Source organism: Octopus sinensis, linkage group LG7 (assembly GCF_006345805.1).
Source record: "Octopus sinensis linkage group LG7, ASM634580v1, whole genome shotgun sequence".
NCBI classification, from domain to species: domain Eukaryota; kingdom Metazoa; phylum Mollusca; class Cephalopoda; order Octopoda; family Octopodidae; genus Octopus; species Octopus sinensis.
Genome location: NC_043003.1, coordinates 21,566,525 through 21,587,790, shown reverse-complemented (window position 1 = coordinate 21,587,790; position 21,266 = coordinate 21,566,525). Strand labels below are relative to the sequence as shown.

The following is a 21,266-nucleotide window of genomic DNA, read 5'->3' as shown; positions in this document are numbered from 1 at the left end:
GATATATATATAACAAAGTATAATTAATACGATGGCATATAAACGTGTGTGTAGGTATGTATGTATGCATGTATGTTTGTATGTGAGGCAACATGGCCGAGTGGTTAGGGTGTTGCACTCATGATTATGAGATCGTGGTTTCAATTTTTGGACCAGGTGGTGTGTTGCGTTACTGAGCAAAATATTTCCTGTCATGTTGCTCTGTGAATTAATAATCCAGTACTAGTTCACCTGAGCACACACATATACATCACTATATAACCAACCATGAACTCTCAAGTTCAAGCCTAGTACCTTGGGTGTTTTCTACTATAGCCCCAAGCCAACCAAAGCACTGAGAGTGGATTTCATAGGTGGAAACTGAATGAAACCTGTCATGTGTGTGTGCGCGTATACCCTTGTTTTGATATCATGTGATAGTCATAAGTGAGCACCATCATTACACAAGTGAACTTTTCATTGAAGGGCATGTGGTCATAGAGCCATAGAAAATCTGCCTCAACAAATTCTGTTTGACCCGTGCAAGCATAAAAGAACGGTTAAATGATGATGATGCTCATATGATATATCAAATACCGTAAATCCTCCGGTATAGTCCGCCCTTGAGTATAATATGCAAGGGATTTTTAGGGGGCTGTACTTCTGAAAAACCTAAACCGTGTGTATAAGTTGCACTCCTTCTCTAACTTGAGTCATGCATAATTAAGCCAGCAGCACCTAGTCAAACAAACACTTCCGTGCATGCGTAATACAATAATGGTGATGTTCTCAACTGTTATATGGGAATGTGAATGTTTGCAAATTGTTTTTGTTACATCTTATTCTGTGTTCTGAATACTTTTATTTTAATAAATGTTGCTTACTGCAAGTTATGGATGATTCTTTTATGACTTCATTGCTTTCAGGCTTAGCTTAAGGTATTTTCGCGCCTGACATCACAAAATGCATCCGAATAAACATTGCTGGACAGCAAATAGAGACTTGGACATTGCTTAGAAAATATTTTTCATTTTTAACCTCATATATATAGTATGCACTAGGGGTTTTGACCTTTAAATTTTGGGAAAAAAATGCGGATTATACTCGAGGATTTATGGTAAACAAAGAAAATCAGACCATTTTAGATGACTAACCTCATAGATGAGTCTCCCCACGACATACAGCGATTGAGACCACAAATGTGGTAATCTTCCAATAGCTTTTCTTTTTTGAGATTTAGGATTCTTAGTTTCAGCATCAACCTAAGAAGGAAAAGAAGATGTATACATATCAGTATTTGTTTAAGAATTTATACACAGCTTGTAGATTTTATAGTTATTACCCCCACCACCCACTTCTTCAAAATTTCAGGCCTTGTGCTTATAATAGAACGGATTAGGCGGTGAGCTGGCAGAATTGTTAGAACACCGGATGAAATGCTTAGCGGTATTTTGTCTGCGTATTTTGTCTGAGTTCAAATTCCGCTGAGGTCGACTTTGCCTTTCATCCTTTCGGGGTTGATAAATTAAGTACCAGTTATGCACTGGGGTCAATGTAATCGACTTAATCTCCTTTGTCTGTCCTTGTTTGTCCTCTCTATGTTTAGCCCCTTGTGGGCAATAAAGAAATAACAATGGATTATTAATTCTTTAACCCTTTAGTATTGAAGCCATATCTGGCCAAAATATTCAAACTAGCCAGATCCAGCCTCTCACACCTACCCTACAATGTCCTAAAAATAAGCTATTACATTATGAAAACTTCAAAGCTACAGATAATTTATGATTAATTCATAACAGTGTGAATGAATAGCCATAACATTTGACAGAATAATCTGAATGCTTAAGGGCTGGTAGAAGCTTTAGCATGCTACACAAAATGCCATCTGTCTGCATGTTCTGAGTTCAAATTCTGCTATGGTCGACTTTGCCTTTCATCCTTTTAGAGGTTGATAAAACAAGTACAAGTCAATTGCTGGAGTTGATATAAGTGACTTGCCCCCTCCTTGTCTATTAAGAGAAAAGAAACAGTGTGAAATGGTTCATTGAGAAAGAGTGGAATGTGAAATCAGGTTTAAGTGTTTGGTCAATTGGTCAATCACATAACTTTACACATCAGTTTAGGTTACCTGTTGGCTTTATAAAAGAATTGAGAATTCACTTGAATATGGCTGTGTGGTTGAGGGTTTGGCTTCAGTCCTACTGTGTTTCACCTTGGGTAAGCGTCTTCCATGAAAACCCCAGGCCAACCAAAGCCTTGTCAGGGAACTTGGAAGATAGAAACTGAAAGAAGCTCATTATGTGTGTGTGTGCATGCGCATATGCACGTGTGAATAGTGTGTGTGTGCATGAATGAGTATGTGTGTGTGTGTGTGTGTGTGTGTGTGTGTGTGTGTGTGTGTGTGTGTGTGTGTTTGTATTACACCTGATTTTCATGTGTTTACTGCTTGTAAACAAACAAATGAACTGCAAACACATGGTGTCATTTGTTTGAAGTTCAACATGAAAGCATAACAGAGCCTGAAGCCATGTGATTGCAAAATGAACTCCTCCATTCCACAGCCTTGTCTGCATCTGTGTGTATGCTTTGACCTGCCCACCACAACAGAATTTCTCATCAACATCATTTAACATCTGTTTCCCAGGCTGGCATGGCTTGGCGGAAACTGTTGAGGCCAGGGTCTGTACAAGATCCCATAGTGTTTTGGCTTGCTTTCTATGGCTGGATGCCCTTCCTAACGTCAATCACTCCACAGAGTGTACTGGGTACTTTATATGTGGCATCAACACTCACTTGAAACAAGATTCCACTTAAAGAACATTGGTGTGGGTAGAGTACACTCTGTAAAGTAATTGGCACTAGGAAGGGTATTCAGCTGTAGAAACCAAAGCCAAAACAGATGATTGGATCCTGGGGCAACTTCCCAGTTTACCAGCTCCTGTCAAACTATCCAACCCATGCCAATATGTTAAAAAAATGGATGTTAAGTACTGCCTTTGATGATGATGATGATGATGGAGTTTACCATTGTGTGGCACCTTGGGGAAGTATTCTTTACTATAGTTCCAGGCTGACCAAGGCTGTGTGAGTGGATTAAGTATAGGAAACTGAAAAAAGCCCATTATGATGAAAAACAAACAAACAAAAAAAACCTGATGTGCAGAAAATTTAGGTTACCTTTTCATGAGGTACCGTGAAAAGCTCTGGAACCAGTGCTAAGCCTTCGTCATTTTTGTGAATGACATCATCCAATAGAGACCGGTACCTTTCAGTCTGAATATAAATACATAAACAAAAGATTCTTCTATTAAAAAATTAAAAATTTCAAATCAGCAAAGATCAATTCTCTTTTACTCTTCTGTCAAAGTGAACTGAATACAAAATGACCTGTAAATTAGGGAATATGATGCATACAAACATATATCTGTGTGTATGTGTGTGTGTGTGTATGTATATAAATGTATACATGTATATGTATGAATATCAAATTCGATGACTGGCATCCGTGCAAGTGGAGTGCTAAGAGTACCATCTGAGCGTGATCATTGCCAGAGCAGCTAACTGGCTTTCATGCTGGTGGCACATAAAAAGCACGATTCGAGCATGATTGTTACTAGCATCGCCTTACTGGCATGTGAAAAAACATTCGAGCGAGTTCGTTGCCAGTGCCGCTGGACTGGCTCCTGTGCAGGTGGCACATAAAAAACACCATATGAACGTGGCCATTGCCAGTACCGCCTGACTGGCCCTCATGCCGGTGGCATGTAAAAACACCCACTACATTCTTGGAGTGGTTGGCATTAGGAAGGGCATCCAGCTGTAGAAACTCTGCCAGATCAGATTGGAGTCTCGTGCAGCCATCTGGTTCGCCAGTCCTCAGTCAAATCGTCCAACCCATGCTAGCATGGAGAGCGGACGTTAAACGATGATGATGATGATGATGATGTATGAGTGCGAATATGGGCACAAGAACATTTACATGCACACATGTATACAAAATGCCCAGCGATACACAAATTCATGCACACAATTGCCCTGAATTAGAAATATCACTTTCAAATAATTCTTAAACTACAATGAGATTTCATGAAGAAAGTCATTAGAGTGACCTTTCCTGTATGAAGTTTAATATGTTTGAAGCTAAAAATTAAATGAAAAATCTGAGCTCATAACAGCCATTTTTGCATGTGTTGCTTGCAAGGTTTTTAAAAAGAACATAAAAACTAGTGTTTTTCTTCATAATTTTAATATAATATTCCAAAATATATTTCGTTTTTGGATTTGGTTTGCAAGATTCTTGATATGAGTTCGTGTGTTGAAGTACATTCCGTTGTGTCTGGGGAGAGTCATTATTGAAAAGGTTGCAAGATGCAATGAAAATTTTAGGAAAATAAAAATAAGAAATCAGTGGAAATTTTACCGGTGAGTGTGTTAAATTATAAGGCATAAAAACAAAAATGACTCTCCCCAGACACAACAGAATTCCAAAATATAGTCAAACAGATATTTCATAAGAAAATTATTTACTAACTTACTAATAATAACTGAGCACCTTTTCAAACTCCACCTGTCAAACACCCATGGACGTGTTTGCAAAGTCAGAAAACAGCACAGCTCCCATGACTTTCGGAAACATTTTTTCACGCTAAGAGTTGCTGAAGCATGGAACAAACTGCCGGCATCAGTTGTTAGTTGTCGGAACACTGCATCCTTCAAAACTTCCATGCTTCCTGAGATTCGCCAACACTACGCCTGATTTTCTCCCCTCCATACACAAGCAAGCATGTATCTGACTCCTACACTATTCACTTCCCAGACATTTGTACGTTACTGCATATGCTTTATATGCACTTTTGACAAGTTGTGATGCACCTGAGCACCATATACAATAATTTCATTATTATTAAAATGGAGTTGAATAACCAAGTGAAAGATAGGAAACATGTAACTCCGAGCACTGGAATGATGTGATTTGCAGTTATAACACACATCATGATTTAGCATCCGCTTTCCATGCTAGCATGGGTTGGACGGTTCAACTGGGGTCTGTGAAGCCAGAAGGCTGCATCAGGCCCAGTCCGATCTGGCTGTGTTTCTACGGCTGGATGCCCTTCCTAACGCCAACCACTCCGTGAGTGTAGTGGGTGCTTTTTACGTGCCACCCGCACAGGTGCCAGACGGAGCTGGCAAACGGCCACGGATGGATGGTGCTTTTACGTGCTACCGGCACGGGGGCCAGATGAGGCTACACACATATAAATGATGATTGCCTCATTTTGACAGATGTCTCATGTTCAGACTGATTGTTCTCATTCACCTTCATCTTTGCATATGCACAGATATGACTTTCCAGGTCAGCCAATGAATGACTTACATGATATTAAACATATGCTCTTGGGTTTGCACAGGATTAATTTCATTAGTTTGTGGCAGCTGTTCTTGATGAACCTGGAGGCAGCATTTTAGACCACGATTTGTCTTGCATGTCTTATTATTGCAGATCAGACATGTAGAGGGGCATGGAGGTACTGGCAGTGTTACCACATGATCTGTTTGAGCCCATTGATTCATAAAGTTGTACATTCATACATGCACACAAATATAAGGAGAAAGAGAGGGGGAAAGAGAGAGTGAGAGAGATAGATATACAGTAGAAAAAGGAGAGAGAAAAGGAAAGAGAAAAGGAGAGAAATAGCAGTTTATCATGACACTGGATACTACAGAGGTTGTGTTCCCAGTAAGTCTAAAGTGTCTTCTGTTCTACATCATTGCTCCACTCTTTAGTCATCAGTACCAAGGAACTATCTTGTGCCCAGAAGGTGAAATAAGATTGATGAGAGAAAATGACCCTTATTTAATTAATTATAAAAAGCAACAACCCAAAATACAACACACAACAGAATACAAAAAAAAAAAAAAAAAAGAGGAAGCCATACAGAGTCTTACCTGCTCCATGTTATTAGTGAAAAGTCCATCCAGAATGAAGTAGGTGAAGAACAGAGGCCACTCACACTCAATATGCTCAAACTTCATCAGCTCTCCAGGTTCATAATATAATCTGTTAGGATCCTACAATAAATAACAACAACCCACTTGGATCATAGACAAAAATACCCTCTTCTCTCTAAGTAACATTAATATTAGCATTGACATGAAAAAGCAGTTCTTTCTGAAGTATATTTAACCCTTTCGTTACCAAACCGCCCAAAGCCGCCCGTATTTACCTATTCATATTTAAATGAGAATATCAGAGCAAATCTCTTTAGTACATTCGTAAAAACACGTGATTATACTTCGTAAACAGTTCATCTACAGTTTTGTACAACGATCGACGTGTAATTTTAATTCCCTGAATTTTGGGAGATTTTTTTTCCACATTTTTTTCGGCATCGATTTTTCTTCAACTTTGAAAATGGATAGGAGTTTCATGTTATCAAGCATTGATTCCGAATTGGAAAATTTGTGAAACAAATACTGGGTACTGTTGTGAATTTAGTTTTTATACAGGGAAACTAATGTTAGTCAGCATGGCTTAGGGTATGATGTGGACTGGAAGTTATTGTTTGAAGCGATCAATGCGGAAACAAACTTACGCAGAATGTAAACAAATACAAAATGGGGGTTCAAATTTCGGAAAATTTGTGAAGCAAATACTGGGTACTGCGTGGATTTAGTTTTTATACAGGGAAAATAATGTTAGTCAGCATGGCCTAGGGAATGATGTGGTCTGGAATTTATCACTTCCATACCATAACCAGGGCCGTATATTATTTTTTGACCGATTTCTTTAGTTCGGTCAAACTTGCGGTGGATTCCAGTATTTCACTTTATTCCACCTTTATGGTACACCTGTTGTGCATTAAATTCAACTGATGATATAGTGATGTGCACAATTCTTCTTTATCAAAATTTTGTTGCATACCCATTTGAATATTAGCTGATGATTCATTTTCTATGGTGATGTTTAAACAAAATTTTAATATTTTTACCTTTTGCTCAATTTACCTGGATTTACCTGTAATTAAAGTCACTTTGAGACAAAAGTTATGCAATAGAATTGATTAAGAACCCTTTCTTTAATTATGTTCCAAATATCACATTAATATGTTGATAAGTAAAAAAGTTACAGTTATTTAATGAAACAAGCCTAGATTCATGATTAGTTTAGAATTTAATTGAAACTCATGAGGGGTGTATTTTGGTCAGAAATATAGTAACGAAAGGGTTAAAGAAAATACAAATATAAATGAAAAGTTAAGTTTTTATAAATGAAGAATTAAATTTTAACATTTGATTTTTCAGCAGAAGATGTATAAGAAAAACTCACCTCCATGGGTGTCTTGTAACCATCGCGGAGAAAGCGACAACAACCGTATCTGCCCTGGTAAAGGAAAATGTTAAAGAAATATTAAAGTGAAGAACAACAGTAAAGGTGGAAAGTGGGTGAGTAGCTATATAGTAGAGAGAGAGAGAGAAAGCGAGAGAGAGACTGGTGGATAGACAGATAGGGACAGCCAGCCAGAGGGTGAGATAGAAATAGAGAGGAAGAGATAAGAGATCTGTGTTGATTAAACAGGTGAATGATGCTTGATGAGTGACAAAATTAAGCAGTGTGCTGTTGTTCAGAAGAGTACATGAGCAAAACACAGATACACACACACATACATACACACACACACACACAAACATGAAACTTTGTGTTTAGGAAGTTCAGGGTTCAATGCCACTACACAGTGCCTTGGGTATGGATCTTATACTATGCAAAAGCATAAAATTAACCAATGTCTATGAGTAAAATTATGGTGAAAAATGATGCGAAAGCTAAGTTCACTGCATACATATATATATATATATATATATAGATAGATAGATAGATAGATAGATATACATACATATCTATACATATAAGGAGGATTCACAAAAAAACAAAAGATGAAGACAGGTGGTGTAGACAACCAACAGATGTATTAGTTTAATGCTCGAGAAGTGAAAAAGTCTTTAACGTTTCGAGTCTACGCTCTTCCACAGAAAGAAACAAGGAAAGAAAATAAAGAATTTGTAGTGGCGAGCAATCTACCATGGTGAATGAGTTTCATGTTTGTGCATGTATGTATGTATATGTGCGTGTGTGTTTTGCTCATGTCCTCTTCTGAACAACAACACACTGCTTATATATATATATATATATATAAGCAAATATATAAGTAAATTATCATTTTCACATCTGTTTTTTCCATGCTTGCATGGGTTAGATCAGTGGTTCCCAAAGGATAAAAGACAATCATAAAAAGAAAATATAAGTCTTACTTGTAATTTTTCTTGAATATGTTTTTTAGTTTCCAGAATAAGTTCAGGTTTATCACAGGCAAAAGCAGGATAGCTAATCACACTTAATAAACCGGCATCAATTTCCTGCATAGAGACAGAGAATGATTATGAATAAACTGTTAAATAATACATCAGGAATATATAAATATAGTGGCTCTTCATTAGTTATGATGGCAAATCTTTCAGTTGATCTGATCAACAGAACAACCTACTAAGGACATTAGCATGCATGTGGCTGAGCACTCTACAAACAAGCATACCCTTAACCCTTTTGTTACTGTATTTATTTTGAGATGCTGTATTTCTTCTAATTATTTAAATATAACAAAGAATTTAGTAAAATAACATCATTATCATTGAGCTAGGGTTAGGAACATAAATTGTGACTAAGATTTGGTGGAAGATTTGAATTCAAAACTTATGAAAACAAGACATTTATACTAAAGAGCTAGAGCTGGTTTCAGCCAAGTTGGTAACAAAAGGGTTAACATAATTCTCAAAAGATTCAGCATGACAAAGAATGTGACAAGGTTGGCCCTTTGAATTACAGGTACAACTCATTTTTGCCAGCTGAGTGGACTGGAGCAACAAAAAATAAAGTGTCTTGCTCAAGGACACAATGTGCTGCCAGGAATTGAACTCATGACTTTACAACCGTGAGCCAAATACCCTAACCACTAAGCCATGTTCCTTCACTATATTGATATAATGTACACAATATAAACACACTCAAATACTCAAATACAAATTTGGTTTCTGAGAAAGTCACTCACAGACATGCTCCAGGCTCAGGCCCACAGACACTCTGTCTCCTCTCACTGCCTTTTTTACTGCTGCTACAATGGTGTTTGCTCCTTGGAGCTGGTCAGTTTTAAACCACCATCACTCAGGCATTCCTGGGCTATTTTTCTCTCTTCAACTTTATTGTGTTCAACCCCTACTCACAGACTGACCTTCCTTCCGAGAATGTTGACCTTCTGGAATTCCCTCCCCATATGTCTTTCCTACAGATGCTGACTTACAAAGGTTCAAAAGGCATCAATTTCTCTAAAGGTAAAAGTAAAGATACCTTCTTGAGTCATACCAGCACATAAGGACTGGTTTCCCAGCTTCCATGGCGTATATATTCCCACCTGGATGGGATTCCAGTTCGTTGCAGGATTATTCATTTTGCCAGCTGAGTGGATTGGAGGAATATGAAATGAAGTGTTTTGCTCAAGAACACAACATGTCGCCCAGTCCAGGAATTGAAATTACAATCTTACGATCATGAGTCCAACAACTCTAACCACTAAGCCATGTACTCCCACTAAAGTAAAGTTCCTTCCTGAGTCATACAGACTTATAGGGCTGGTTTCCCAGTTTGTTTGGCATATATATATTCCCTCCGCCACCTGGATGGGATGCCGGTCTGTCACAGGATTATTTATTTTTGCCAGCTGAGTGGACTGCAGCAACATGAAATGATGTGTTTTGCTCAAGAACACAACGCGTTGCACAGTCCAGGAAATGAAACCATAATCTTACGATCATAAACGCAAAACCCTAAACTCTAAGCCACATGCCTCCACATCAATTTCTCTGGCTTAGGATGATCCCTTCATAGGCCATGGGCACCATCATTTACTTCAAATTCACAAAGTTAAAAAATGAAGTGGGAAACGGGTATGAAGTTAAAGAGTTTATGAAATATTAATCATATATATGACTAGGAGTTCAAATCCAACTGCCTCTCAAACAAAGAGTAAGATAAAATGAAATTAAATAAGAGTTAAAACAATAGATGCTACAGTCAGTTTGGTAACCATGCTCTTTTGACAAGAACTTGGAGTATAACCAAAATTCATTTCACAGCGAAACTATTTAAACACACACACACCACACACATATATATATATATACATAAACACAAATAAATAAATAAATATATATATATATATATATATATATATGTGTGTGTGTGTGTTGTGTGTGTGTGTGTGTGTGTGGAGGCGCAATGGCCTAGTGGTTAGGGCAGCGGACTCGCGGTCGTAGGATCGCGGTTTCGATCCCCAGACCGGGCGTTGTGAGTGTTTATTGAGCAAAAACACCTAAAAGCTCCATGAGGCTCCGGCAGGGGGTGGTGATCCCTGCTGTACTCTTTCACCACTCTTTCTTCTGTTGGCCTGCTCGCTTAGCCAGCGGGGTGGCGTCATTTGAAGGCTAAAACAATGCGAACACATTGTGACCAGCGATGTGTAACTACATCTGATATATATATATACACATACATACAGATACACATACATATATAATATGTACACACACACACACATATATATATATATATCTAAACACATCATAATCATATGCAGGTTAAAATCAAATAACTTGAAAACAGAATCAACAAAACAAAATATGTTACCTTTGAATTTGATTCCCGAGGCAACATCGAATGGAAAATAGCCTGAAATTAGAGGAAATGATTAAAGGATGTTACTTCAGATATAATTTCAGAAAAGTTGACAATCATATTTCAGCTTTATTAAAATGCAAATGATACATATGGCTGCTTGGTTAAAAAGTTTGCTATGGAACCATGCTATAGAACCATACTACAGAACCATGCTATGGAACCATACTACAGAACCATTCTATGGAACCATACTACAGAACCATGATGGGTATACTGGGCTTCGTATATTTTACCCCAGTGTCACTTTGATGGCATGCACTGCTCTCTCACTCAATAATAATGATAATGACGATGACAATTCTGTTTTCTGCAAGCACTTGCAGAAAATAGCACTGCTTGGAGCCACTTAAATACTCCAGATGGTACTCGAAAAATAAGGAGTGTTATCGTAGTTCACTGGTAGTGAACAGCTGACCACATAGTACATCTCCAGTGTTAGAAGCTGAGCAAAGACAATAAAATTATAATGACGATGATGATAATGATTTCAAATTTTAGCATAAGGCCAACAGTTTCAGGGTAGGGGATAAGTTGATGACACCAACCCCTGTGTTCAACTGGTACTTATTTTATCAAGCTCAAAGGGATGAAAGACAAAGTGAGAACCCAGTGGCATTTGAACTCAGAACATAAAGACAGAAGAAATTCCACAAAGCATCTTGCCTGGCATGCTAAGATTCTGCAGCAAGCTACTTTAATAATAATAGTAATAAAAATAATAATCCTTTCCACTATAGACACACACCTTGAAATTTTGAGGAAGGGGGCTAGTCATTACATTGAGCCCAGTGTGCAATGGTACTTATTTTATCGACATTGAAAGGATAAAAGGCAAAGTCGACCTCAGTGGAATTCGAACTCAGACCATAAAGATGGATCAGATGCTGCTAAGCATTTTGCCCGACCTGCTAATGATTCTGCCTGCTCACTGCCTTGCAATAATCCTCCTCATCATTTAACGTCCACTTTTCATGCTGGCATGGCTCAGACAGTTTGACCGACACTGGCAAGCCAGAGAGCCGCATCAGGTTCCAATCTGATTTGGCATGGTTTCTACAGCTCGATGCCCTTCCTAATGCCGACCACTCCAAGAGTGAAATGGATGCTTTTTACAAGCCACTGGCATGGGTGCTTTTATGTGCCACTGGCACAGCTACCAATTATGTGCTACTGGCACAGGTGCCAGTTACATGACACCAGCATTGGCAATGACTATGATTTCACTTGGCTTGACAAGTCTCACTAATAATAATAACGATAATAATAATGACAATAATGATAATAATAATAATAATGACAATAATGATAATAATAATAATAATGACAATAATGATAATAATAATGACAATAATGATAATAATAATAATAATGACAATAATGATAATAATAATAATAATGATAATAATAATAATGACAATAATGATAATAATAATGACAATAATGATAATAATAATAATGATAATGATTATAATGATGATAATAATAATAATGATGATAATAATAATAATGATGATAATAATAATAATGATGATAATAATAATGATAATAATAATAATAATAATAATAATAATAATAAAACTTACCTGACACTGTTGAGCTTCATCAGGCAAAACATGAATCACTGAGTTGGGACCTCCACGTGACCCAAAAAGGTCAAGGCCATCAATAGCTTCTAAAGCAGCCTACAAAAAACAAGTAAAATTTTACTACTACTACTACTACTTAAATGAAAAGAGTCTAATTAATTTTTTTATTTGTTAATTTTTATTTGTTTATAATAATTGTGGTGGAGGTACTGATGATGATCATTATCATCATAATTAGCTAGTGTTAGAGACAATGATGATGAAGGGGGGAGGTGTGTGGTAATGGGTGGTGGGAATAGAAGTGATGATTACTGTGGTAGCAGAGATGATGGTGGTGATGTGATGGTGGTGATGTGATGGTGGTAGTGAGAGCTAATGGTGATGGTGGTGATGATGATGATGGTGGTTGGTGGTGGTGAGAGGCAAGGATGATGATGATTGTAGTCATGGTTGTTCTAATAGTGGTGGTAGTAGTGATGAAAAATGATGATGATGATAGTGATAATGATAGTGGTGATGATGTTGGTGGGGAGGATGATGATGATGATTACAAAAGCAATGGAGATGGAGGGTATAGTAATCTGAGATGATGATGATCACAATTATAATCATATTAGTAATATTACTATTACTAATATTAATTACTATTACTAATTAGTAATATCAATGGTAATGTTGATGATTATAATCATGATATTGATGATGATGATGTGAATGTTGCTGTTGTTGCTTTTAGTGATTGTTGTTGTTATGATTATAACATCAGTTAATAATTACCTTGGCCATCCCAATAGAACTAGAATTGAGTTCTGGCAATCCATGGTTGGTTTTGTCACCTCGTTCCCAAATACCATAATCCTGAAAGAGAAAACATTAATCTTTTAAACAAACATCATCATTTAGCATCTGCTTTCCATGCTAGCATGGGTTAGATGCTTTAACTGAAACTGCTCAGCTGGAGGGCTACAGCAGGTTCCAATCTGATTTGGTATGGTTTCTATGGTTGGATGCCCTTCCTAAAGCCAACCACTCCAAGAGTATAATGGGTACTTTCTACATGTCACAGGCATGGGTACCAGTTATGTGACACAGGCATTGGTCACGGTTATGATTTCACCTGGCTTGACAGGTCCTTTCAAGCATGGCACATCACCAAAGGCCCCAGTCACTTGTCATTGCCTCCATGAGGCCCAACGTTCAAAGGATGCTTTTTACATGCCACCGGCACGAGTGCCAGTTATGTGACACCAGCATCAGCCATACAAAGAAATATCTTTTCTCTTTTATTTGGTTCAGCCATTAGAATGCTGAGGCACTGCCTTGAAGAATCTTAGTTGACCGAACTGACCCCAGAACATATTTTTTTTAAGCCTGGTACTTATTCAATCAATCTCTTTTGCTGAATCACTAAGTTATGGGAACAGAAGCACACCAACATCAGTTGTCAAGAGGTGGTGAGGGACAAACACAGACATAAAGACACACATACCCCTCCACACACATATATATGATGATCTTCTTTCAGTTTGTGTCTACCAAATCTACTCACAAGGCTTTGGTCAGCCCAAGGCTACAGTACAAAACACTTTCCCAAGGATCCACGTAGTGGGACAGAATCTAGAATCCTGTGGTTGGAAAGCAAACTTCTCACCACACAGCCATGCCTATATAAAAATATTATATATTTTTTAAGGCATAAGAAATGGTTTCTGATTAAGATACAAGACTAGCAATTTTGAAGGAAGGAAATTAGTTGAAACCATCAGCCCCATTAACAGATTCCAAATTTTGGCACAAGGGGAGCAATTTCAGGGAAGGGGATAAGTAGATTACATCAACACCAAAAATCAACTGGTACTTATTTCATTGACCCCAACAGGATAAAAGGCAAAGTCAACCTCAATGGAATTTGAACTCAGAGCATAGAGATGGACGAAATGTTGCTTAGCATTTTACCCAGCATGCTAATGATTCTGTCAGCTTGCTGCCTTAATAATAATAATAGTGATCCTTTCTGTTATAGATACAAGGCCTAAAATATTGGGGGAGGGGCTAAGTCCATTACATCGACTCCAGAGTTCAACTGGTGCTTATTTTATCAACCCCAAAAGAATGAAAGACAAAGTGGACTTTGATGGAATTTGAACTCAGAACGTAAAGACAGATAAAACACTGCTAAGCATTTTGCCCAGCATGTTAACAATTCTGCCAGCTCACTGTCTTATCAACCTCAGGAATTGACAAGTGCTATATTTTATTGGTGATGGTATCGGTTCTGTAACTTGTATAAGAATAATTGCAGGATATGAAAATTTATCAATCAAGATCCAAAACAGAGAGACACAAAGGGAGTGGTTCAGTTTATTAAAAAAAAAATTCTTTTATACTTACTGGGATACGGTAAGCAGCTTGAATGTAAAATACCAGGTTCTGTATAAAAGCAACTTCGTCCAATGAAAATATGATTTTTAAACCTAATGAAATAATAATAAAATAACACTATACAAAATATATAAAAGTAATGTACTGAATAAATAAATACGAGACAATAACATTTAACAGAATCACTTTGAGCCAATGGGAAAGAGAGAAAGAGGGAGACTCTACATTGTGGCACAATCTGTTGGAAATAAAAACAGCAGTAATATCTCCCCTTCAAATCATATTCTACAGTCTTAAGGAGTAAAAAAGGAGCGACACAAAGGATGGTGTATTCTTAAATATACTATGCCTAAAGAAAAAACAAGATGGTCATAGCAGATGATTGGACAGGTAGGTGGATGGAGGATGGATGGAGGGACCGATGGATGAATGGACAGATGGATGGATGGATAGATGGATGGATGGACAGATACATGAATGGATGAAAAGTCAGATAGATGGATGGAAAGATGTATGGCATCAACTAGATTAATACTGGGAAATAACAGCTTCAGCTTCCATCATGATTTATAAACAACTCTGGAACCTGGCACATGTGTTCTTCATTGTGTCCTTAGAAAGATCTTCAAGCATCCTTGAACACAATCACCAGCTTGGCCTTAGTGTTGCAAGCAGAGCAGATGGTATCTTTCTCAATTGTACCCCAAATATAGCAATCCATGGGATTACAGTCAGAGGAATTAGGAGGCCAAAAATTAGGGCTGGTGTAGTCATAGAAATTCTCTGACAACCACTTCTGATTCTTTCTGGAGGTATGACAAGGAGCTGAATCTTACTGCCACACATATGGCCTTCTAGCAGCAACCCCCTCCAGCCAGTCTCTAGCAGCTTCACATAACCATCAAAATTGAGCTTAAGACCCTGTTCATTGATGTGGGAAGGCATGACATTTCTCTCATTGGAAACACAACCAAAGACTATCCTAGTTTTGGGGAATTTGGTTTCCATAATATCCACGTCACACCCTTTACAGGGGTCATAGAACATTGAGTAGCAATCATGATGTTGGCATTTTGACACCTGGCATAAATCATCATGGCACAAGTAACTCTTTTCCAATATTCAGAAGGCTTCCAGCATTCTATGTCAGCTAACTTTTTCCCAACTACAACTTTAACCTTTGTACTTGTTATAAACCCAAACTCAAATATCAAAGTTTAAAAGGTTTTAATCGACTAAAAATACAGCAATATACAATACAAACAAAGATTGCTAAATTGTAAGCAAAACCAAACTTCAACGCAATAACATTTTTATGCAGCGAGTAGCTACAATCTAGATTAACTAAAATCAATGCTGAACATGTCGTATGCAAACAGAACAGAACCCCGCGCAGTCGCAGTGCAGGCATATAACGGCAATCAAGACAATCAAAATCACGTGATCAAAACTAAAATCACAACAATACTCTCCAATGTCATTGACTATTCCCTAATAATACATCAAACAGTTCCTTAACCCTTTCGTTAATGTATTTATTTTGAGATGCTCTGTGTTTCTTTCAATTACTTTAAATATAACAAAGAATTTAATAAAATAACGTAGTTATCGTTAAGCTAGTGTTAGGAACATAAATTGTGACTAAGGTTTGGTAGAAGATTTTAATTCAAAACTTATGAAAACAAGACATTTGTACTCAGAGCCAGAGCTGGTTTCAGCCAGGTTGGTAATGAAAGGGTTAAAAAAGGAGACCAAAAATCATCAAATTTAGTTCCTTAAAAAAGGAGACCCAAAATCATCAAATTTAGTTCCTTAAAAAAAGAGACCCAAAATCATCAAATTTAGTTCCTTAAAAAAGGAGACCAAAAATCATCAAATTTAGCCTGAACACCCTGTCCTACTTATAGTGAAAAATAAATTAACAAGCAACACATACCTGAGGCTGTCATTTCAGACAACATAAGTACATACAGTGATGTGGCATCTATTTGCAAATGACCCCACTCAAGATCGCCTTCAACAGGTAGACATGTCTCAGAGTCATATTTCGCATGAAGTGAATCCACTGCGCTTTGTGTCACTTTGAACTTCTCCAGTTTATGCACTTGCATTGTCATGGCTCGTAAAATTCCCCGCATCAGCTTCACGACAGACTGTGAATTTAATGAGAGTAGCAATATTAAAAACAGGGATAAAGAAAAATGTAAGATTTTTACATAGAAAAATGTAAGATTTTTATAGGAGTAGGAGTGGCTGTGTGGTAAGTAGTTTGCTTACCAACCATATGGTTTGGGGTTCAGTCCCATTGCGTGGCACCTTGGGCAATTGTCTTCTACTATAGCCTCTGGCCGACCAAAGCCTTGTGAGTGGATTTGGTAGACAGAAACTGAAAGAAGCCCATCGTATATATAATATATATGTGTGTGTGTATATGTGAGCATGTGTGTTTGTTACCCCCAACATCGCTTGACAACTGATGCTGGTGTTTACATCCCCATAAATTAGCGGTTCGGCAAAAGAGACCGATAGAATAAGAAAGAATAAGTCCTGGGGTCGATTTGTTCGATTAAAAGCGGTGCTCCAGCATGGCCACAGTCAAATGACAGAAACAAGAATAAAAGAATAGAATTAATTCATAAATATTTGGGTTCTTTTCTTTAGCACATCAACTGCCACATCCTGTCACTTGAACTTGCTGGATAAGCCACGTATTTCTGGTGTAATTAAATACTGTTTAATTACAAAGAAATGTAATTCTTTTTACATTTTTACAATATTTCATAATTAAACTTAGATATTTAGCACTCATGTTATTTAAATAGCCTTGAAACCATGTCAAAGATACAGTATAATATATTTTTTCAAATGTATCACCAGTGATGTATATGGCAGTTGTGTGAAGTTTGCGATGAACCACTGGTGGTACATGTGGCAATTAAGATGTTAAATATTCAAGACAGTGCTGTATTGTATTTTCTGACATACAGGTCAAATTTTCCAAACCATAATTTATGGCCACAAAAAGGTAGGTCACCAAGATCAGCTTTGGGAGACCAAAAGTTCCATGTGAAATGCAGCAGGTTTTGGAAAAATAGTGATGATGTTTGAATGTTTACACTATATGAGGGGGTGTTGAAAAGTTCCTGGCTTTAAGGGTATTGCAAAAGGCCTGGTTGGGGGCTGAACTTTTTGAGTTCTTTTACAGGGCTTATAAAAATTGAATGACCACTGCAGTAAGTGTGTGAATCTGAGAGGGGAACACGTTGAATAAAATCATAATGAACGGATCTTCTTGTATTTTCTTTTACCCAAAGCCACGAACTTTTCAGCACCCATCATACATTTATACTATATACAACATGGACATGTAAACCATAAAATAATGCAATCAAATCTCTACCCACACTTATTATCCAATCCCTTAATTCATACAAAAATACTCATCACTTACACTGAGACCAAATCTACCACCCTCAATTCACATTCCAGTCACTCACCCTTAATTCACACCTGAAACTCTTAACCCACAATTCATATCTATATTCCATTAGCTCATATTCTACAGCCAGAGTTCATTCCAAACTCACAATTCACACCTGTGATCCACATTTTCAATCCAGTCCCTACCTACAATCCAATAACTCACATTCTACATCCACAGTCCAATCCCTACCCATAATCCTTCCTGACAATCCAATAACTTACTTACATTTTACAACGTCCATCGGTCAATTCCTACCCATAATCCACACCTACAATTCACTCACTCACATTCTACAACACCCACTATTCATGCCTACAATGTATATATTCAATCCAATCCTTGCATACAAATCACATCTACAACCCAATCCCTTATCAACCTCCTACACCTATCATCCACTCCACATTGATAATTGACACTTACAATCATACCTACAATCCCATTAATTTGCTTTAGTTTTTAACCTCAACTCAAACTGATAAAGCTGTTGTCCACTGAAACCCTATATCCACACAAATATATAGAAATTGCACATTAGCATAAGCAGGACAAAAAATTAGCATAAACAATGCTACATTGGGAATGCACCTGCACTGATACGAGATTGAGTCAATGAAGGAATGTCTATACGGTTGACCTGCTAGAAATAGTAACCGAATTTCTTTCTCTTTCACCCTCTCTCTCAAATTATACCCAACTGTCTTAGAAATGGACAGACTGCACACTATGCATTATGCCTGAGTAAAAGGAGGGATGACTACAGTTGGAGTGCCTTTAAATACAGTTCTGCTAGATGGGGTTAACCTGGGCTAAACAATAAATTATTAATTTTATAATTAACCTACAGATCAATTTCTTATTTATTCCAAATATTCAAACCCCATCACCACCACCAGTAACAATAACAACAAATACCGTAAATCCTTGAGTATAGTCTGCCCTTGAGTATAATATGCAGGGGATTTTTAGGGGGCTGTCCCTCTGAAAAGCCTAAACCTTGTGTATAATACGCACCCCTTCTCTAACTTGAGTCAAGGAGGTCTTTATAACATCCTTGGTTTGTAAAACTGTATACAGAAACGTCCTTTATTATTATTGTAAATATAACAATGCAAACGTGTAGCTTTTTTGTGCATTTTGTTTGCAGAAAATAAAGAAGTAACAGTAATAGCATTTAACAAATGTTGCTTACTGCAAGTTATGGATGATTCTTTTATGACTTCATTGCTTTCAGTCTAAGCTTAAGGTATTTTCGCGCCCAACATCACAAAATGCGTCTGAATAAACATAGCCAGACAGCAAATAGAGACTCGGACATTGCTTAGGAAATAATTTTCATTTTTAGCCTCGTATATAGTACGCACTAGGGATTTTGACCTTTAAATTTTGGGAAAAAAATGCGGATTATACTCGAGGATTTACGGTACCACTACTACTAAAAAAATTCAAATATAAAGAAACAAAGCAAAACATTTTTTTTTCCCTTAGAATTCAAAGTCACCTACTTGCTCTAACTCATATGCTTTTGATCGATCTTCATCAAAATCTGCCGTTTTCCGATAGGCCAGAGCCAATCCCCATACTGCCATGACACTGTAGACATTGTCACGCACCCAAGCATGTCGGTCTTTAGTGGTAGTTATCAGTCCACTTGCTACATTCTGAAAGTTTATAAGAGAAATAATATTAGATTTTGTAAAACATAAAATGGACGAAAGCATAAAACAAATTTCAAAGAAATAAAGCATGGAGAAAGACAAATAAAATGAAATGCCTGGGTTTGTGAGGTTCAGTGGGTTACTCTTTTACTCTCTTGTTTCAGTCATTTGACTGTGGCCATGCTGGAGCACAGCCCTTAGTCGAGCAAATCGACCCAGGACTTATTCTCTGTAAGCTTAGTACTTATTCTATCGGTCTCTTTTGTCAAACCGCTAGGTTACGGGGACATAAACACACCACCATCGGTTGTCAAGCGATGTTGGGGGGACAAACACAGACACAAAAACACACACACACACACACACACATATATACATATATATGACTGGCTTCTTTCAGTTTCCATCTACCAAATCCACTCACAAGGCTTTGGTCGGCCCGAGGCTATAGTAGAAGACACTCGCCCAAGGTGCCATGCAGTGGGACTGAACCTGGAACCATGTGGTTGGTAAGTAAGCTACTTACCACACAGCCATTCCTACGCCTGTTTGTCTATTAACTGAAAGGATTGAAAAGGGTTACATCCTATATTGCACTAAATAAGGTCCATATTGCTCTATGAATTAACTTTATTCCTTTTACTTGTTTCAGTCATTTGGCTGTGACCATGCTGGAGCACTAGATTGAAGAGTTTTAGTCGAACAAATCGACCCCCGGACTTATTTCTTAGGGCTAGCACTTATTCTATCGATCTTTTTTGCCAGACCACTAAGTTACGGGGACGTAAACACATCAACATCAAGTGGTGATAGGGAGACAAACATACACTAAGACACACACACATAAGTATATACATACATACATATATATATATATACATACAATAGGCTTCTTTCAGTTTCCATTCACCAAATCCACTCACAAGGCTTTGGTCAGTAGTAGAAGACACTTGCCCAAGGTGCCATGCAATGGGAATGATCCCATAACAATGTGGTTGGGAAGCAAGCTTCTTACCATACAGCCTTGTCTGTGCAAAGATTTAAATCTTTATTTTTTATAGCTATGTAGTTAAGAAGCCAGGCATAGACATAGCTGTGTGGTTAAGAAACTCACTTCGTATCATGTGGTTTGGGGGTTCAGTCCCACTATACTACACATTGGACTAGTCTCTCCTACTTTATCTCCCAAATGACCAATGCTTTAGAAGTGAGTTTGAGTTTGGGAGATGGACATTGTGTGGAAGTCCCTTGGATGTATATCTATATATAAGGATGTAAACACACCAACACCAGTTATCAAGTGGTGATAGGGGGACAAACACTGGTGAATCGTAGTCATGGTTGTTGCTGGTGTCATGTAGATGGCACCTGTGCTGGTGGCATGTAAAAGCACC

The 21,266-nt window shown here is 37.6% G+C and overlaps 1 protein-coding gene across 7 annotated transcripts in view; it reads right to left on the bottom strand.

The window, feature by feature from the left end:
* LOC115213880 (probable phosphorylase b kinase regulatory subunit alpha) overlaps nucleotides 1-21,266 on the bottom strand; it is a 133,593-nt gene that overhangs the window by 95,541 nt on the left and 16,786 nt on the right. For all 7 annotated transcript variants that reach the window (XM_036504622.1, XM_036504623.1, XM_029782830.2 and 4 more), the window contains exons 2-12: nucleotides 19,720-19,875; nucleotides 16,667-16,883; nucleotides 14,740-14,822; nucleotides 13,126-13,206; nucleotides 12,346-12,444; nucleotides 10,712-10,753; nucleotides 8,287-8,391; nucleotides 7,307-7,360; nucleotides 5,926-6,048; nucleotides 3,157-3,252; nucleotides 1,134-1,241 (exon numbers count right to left, since the gene is read on the bottom strand). In XM_036504622.1, the coding sequence (XP_036360515.1) occupies nucleotides 1,134-1,241; nucleotides 3,157-3,252; nucleotides 5,926-6,048; nucleotides 7,307-7,360; nucleotides 8,287-8,391; nucleotides 10,712-10,753; nucleotides 12,346-12,444; nucleotides 13,126-13,206; nucleotides 14,740-14,822; nucleotides 16,667-16,883; nucleotides 19,720-19,875 (1,164 nt within the window). The remainder of the gene's footprint in view (nucleotides 1-1,133; nucleotides 1,242-3,156; nucleotides 3,253-5,925; nucleotides 6,049-7,306; nucleotides 7,361-8,286; nucleotides 8,392-10,711; nucleotides 10,754-12,345; nucleotides 12,445-13,125; nucleotides 13,207-14,739; nucleotides 14,823-16,666; nucleotides 16,884-19,719; nucleotides 19,876-21,266) is intronic.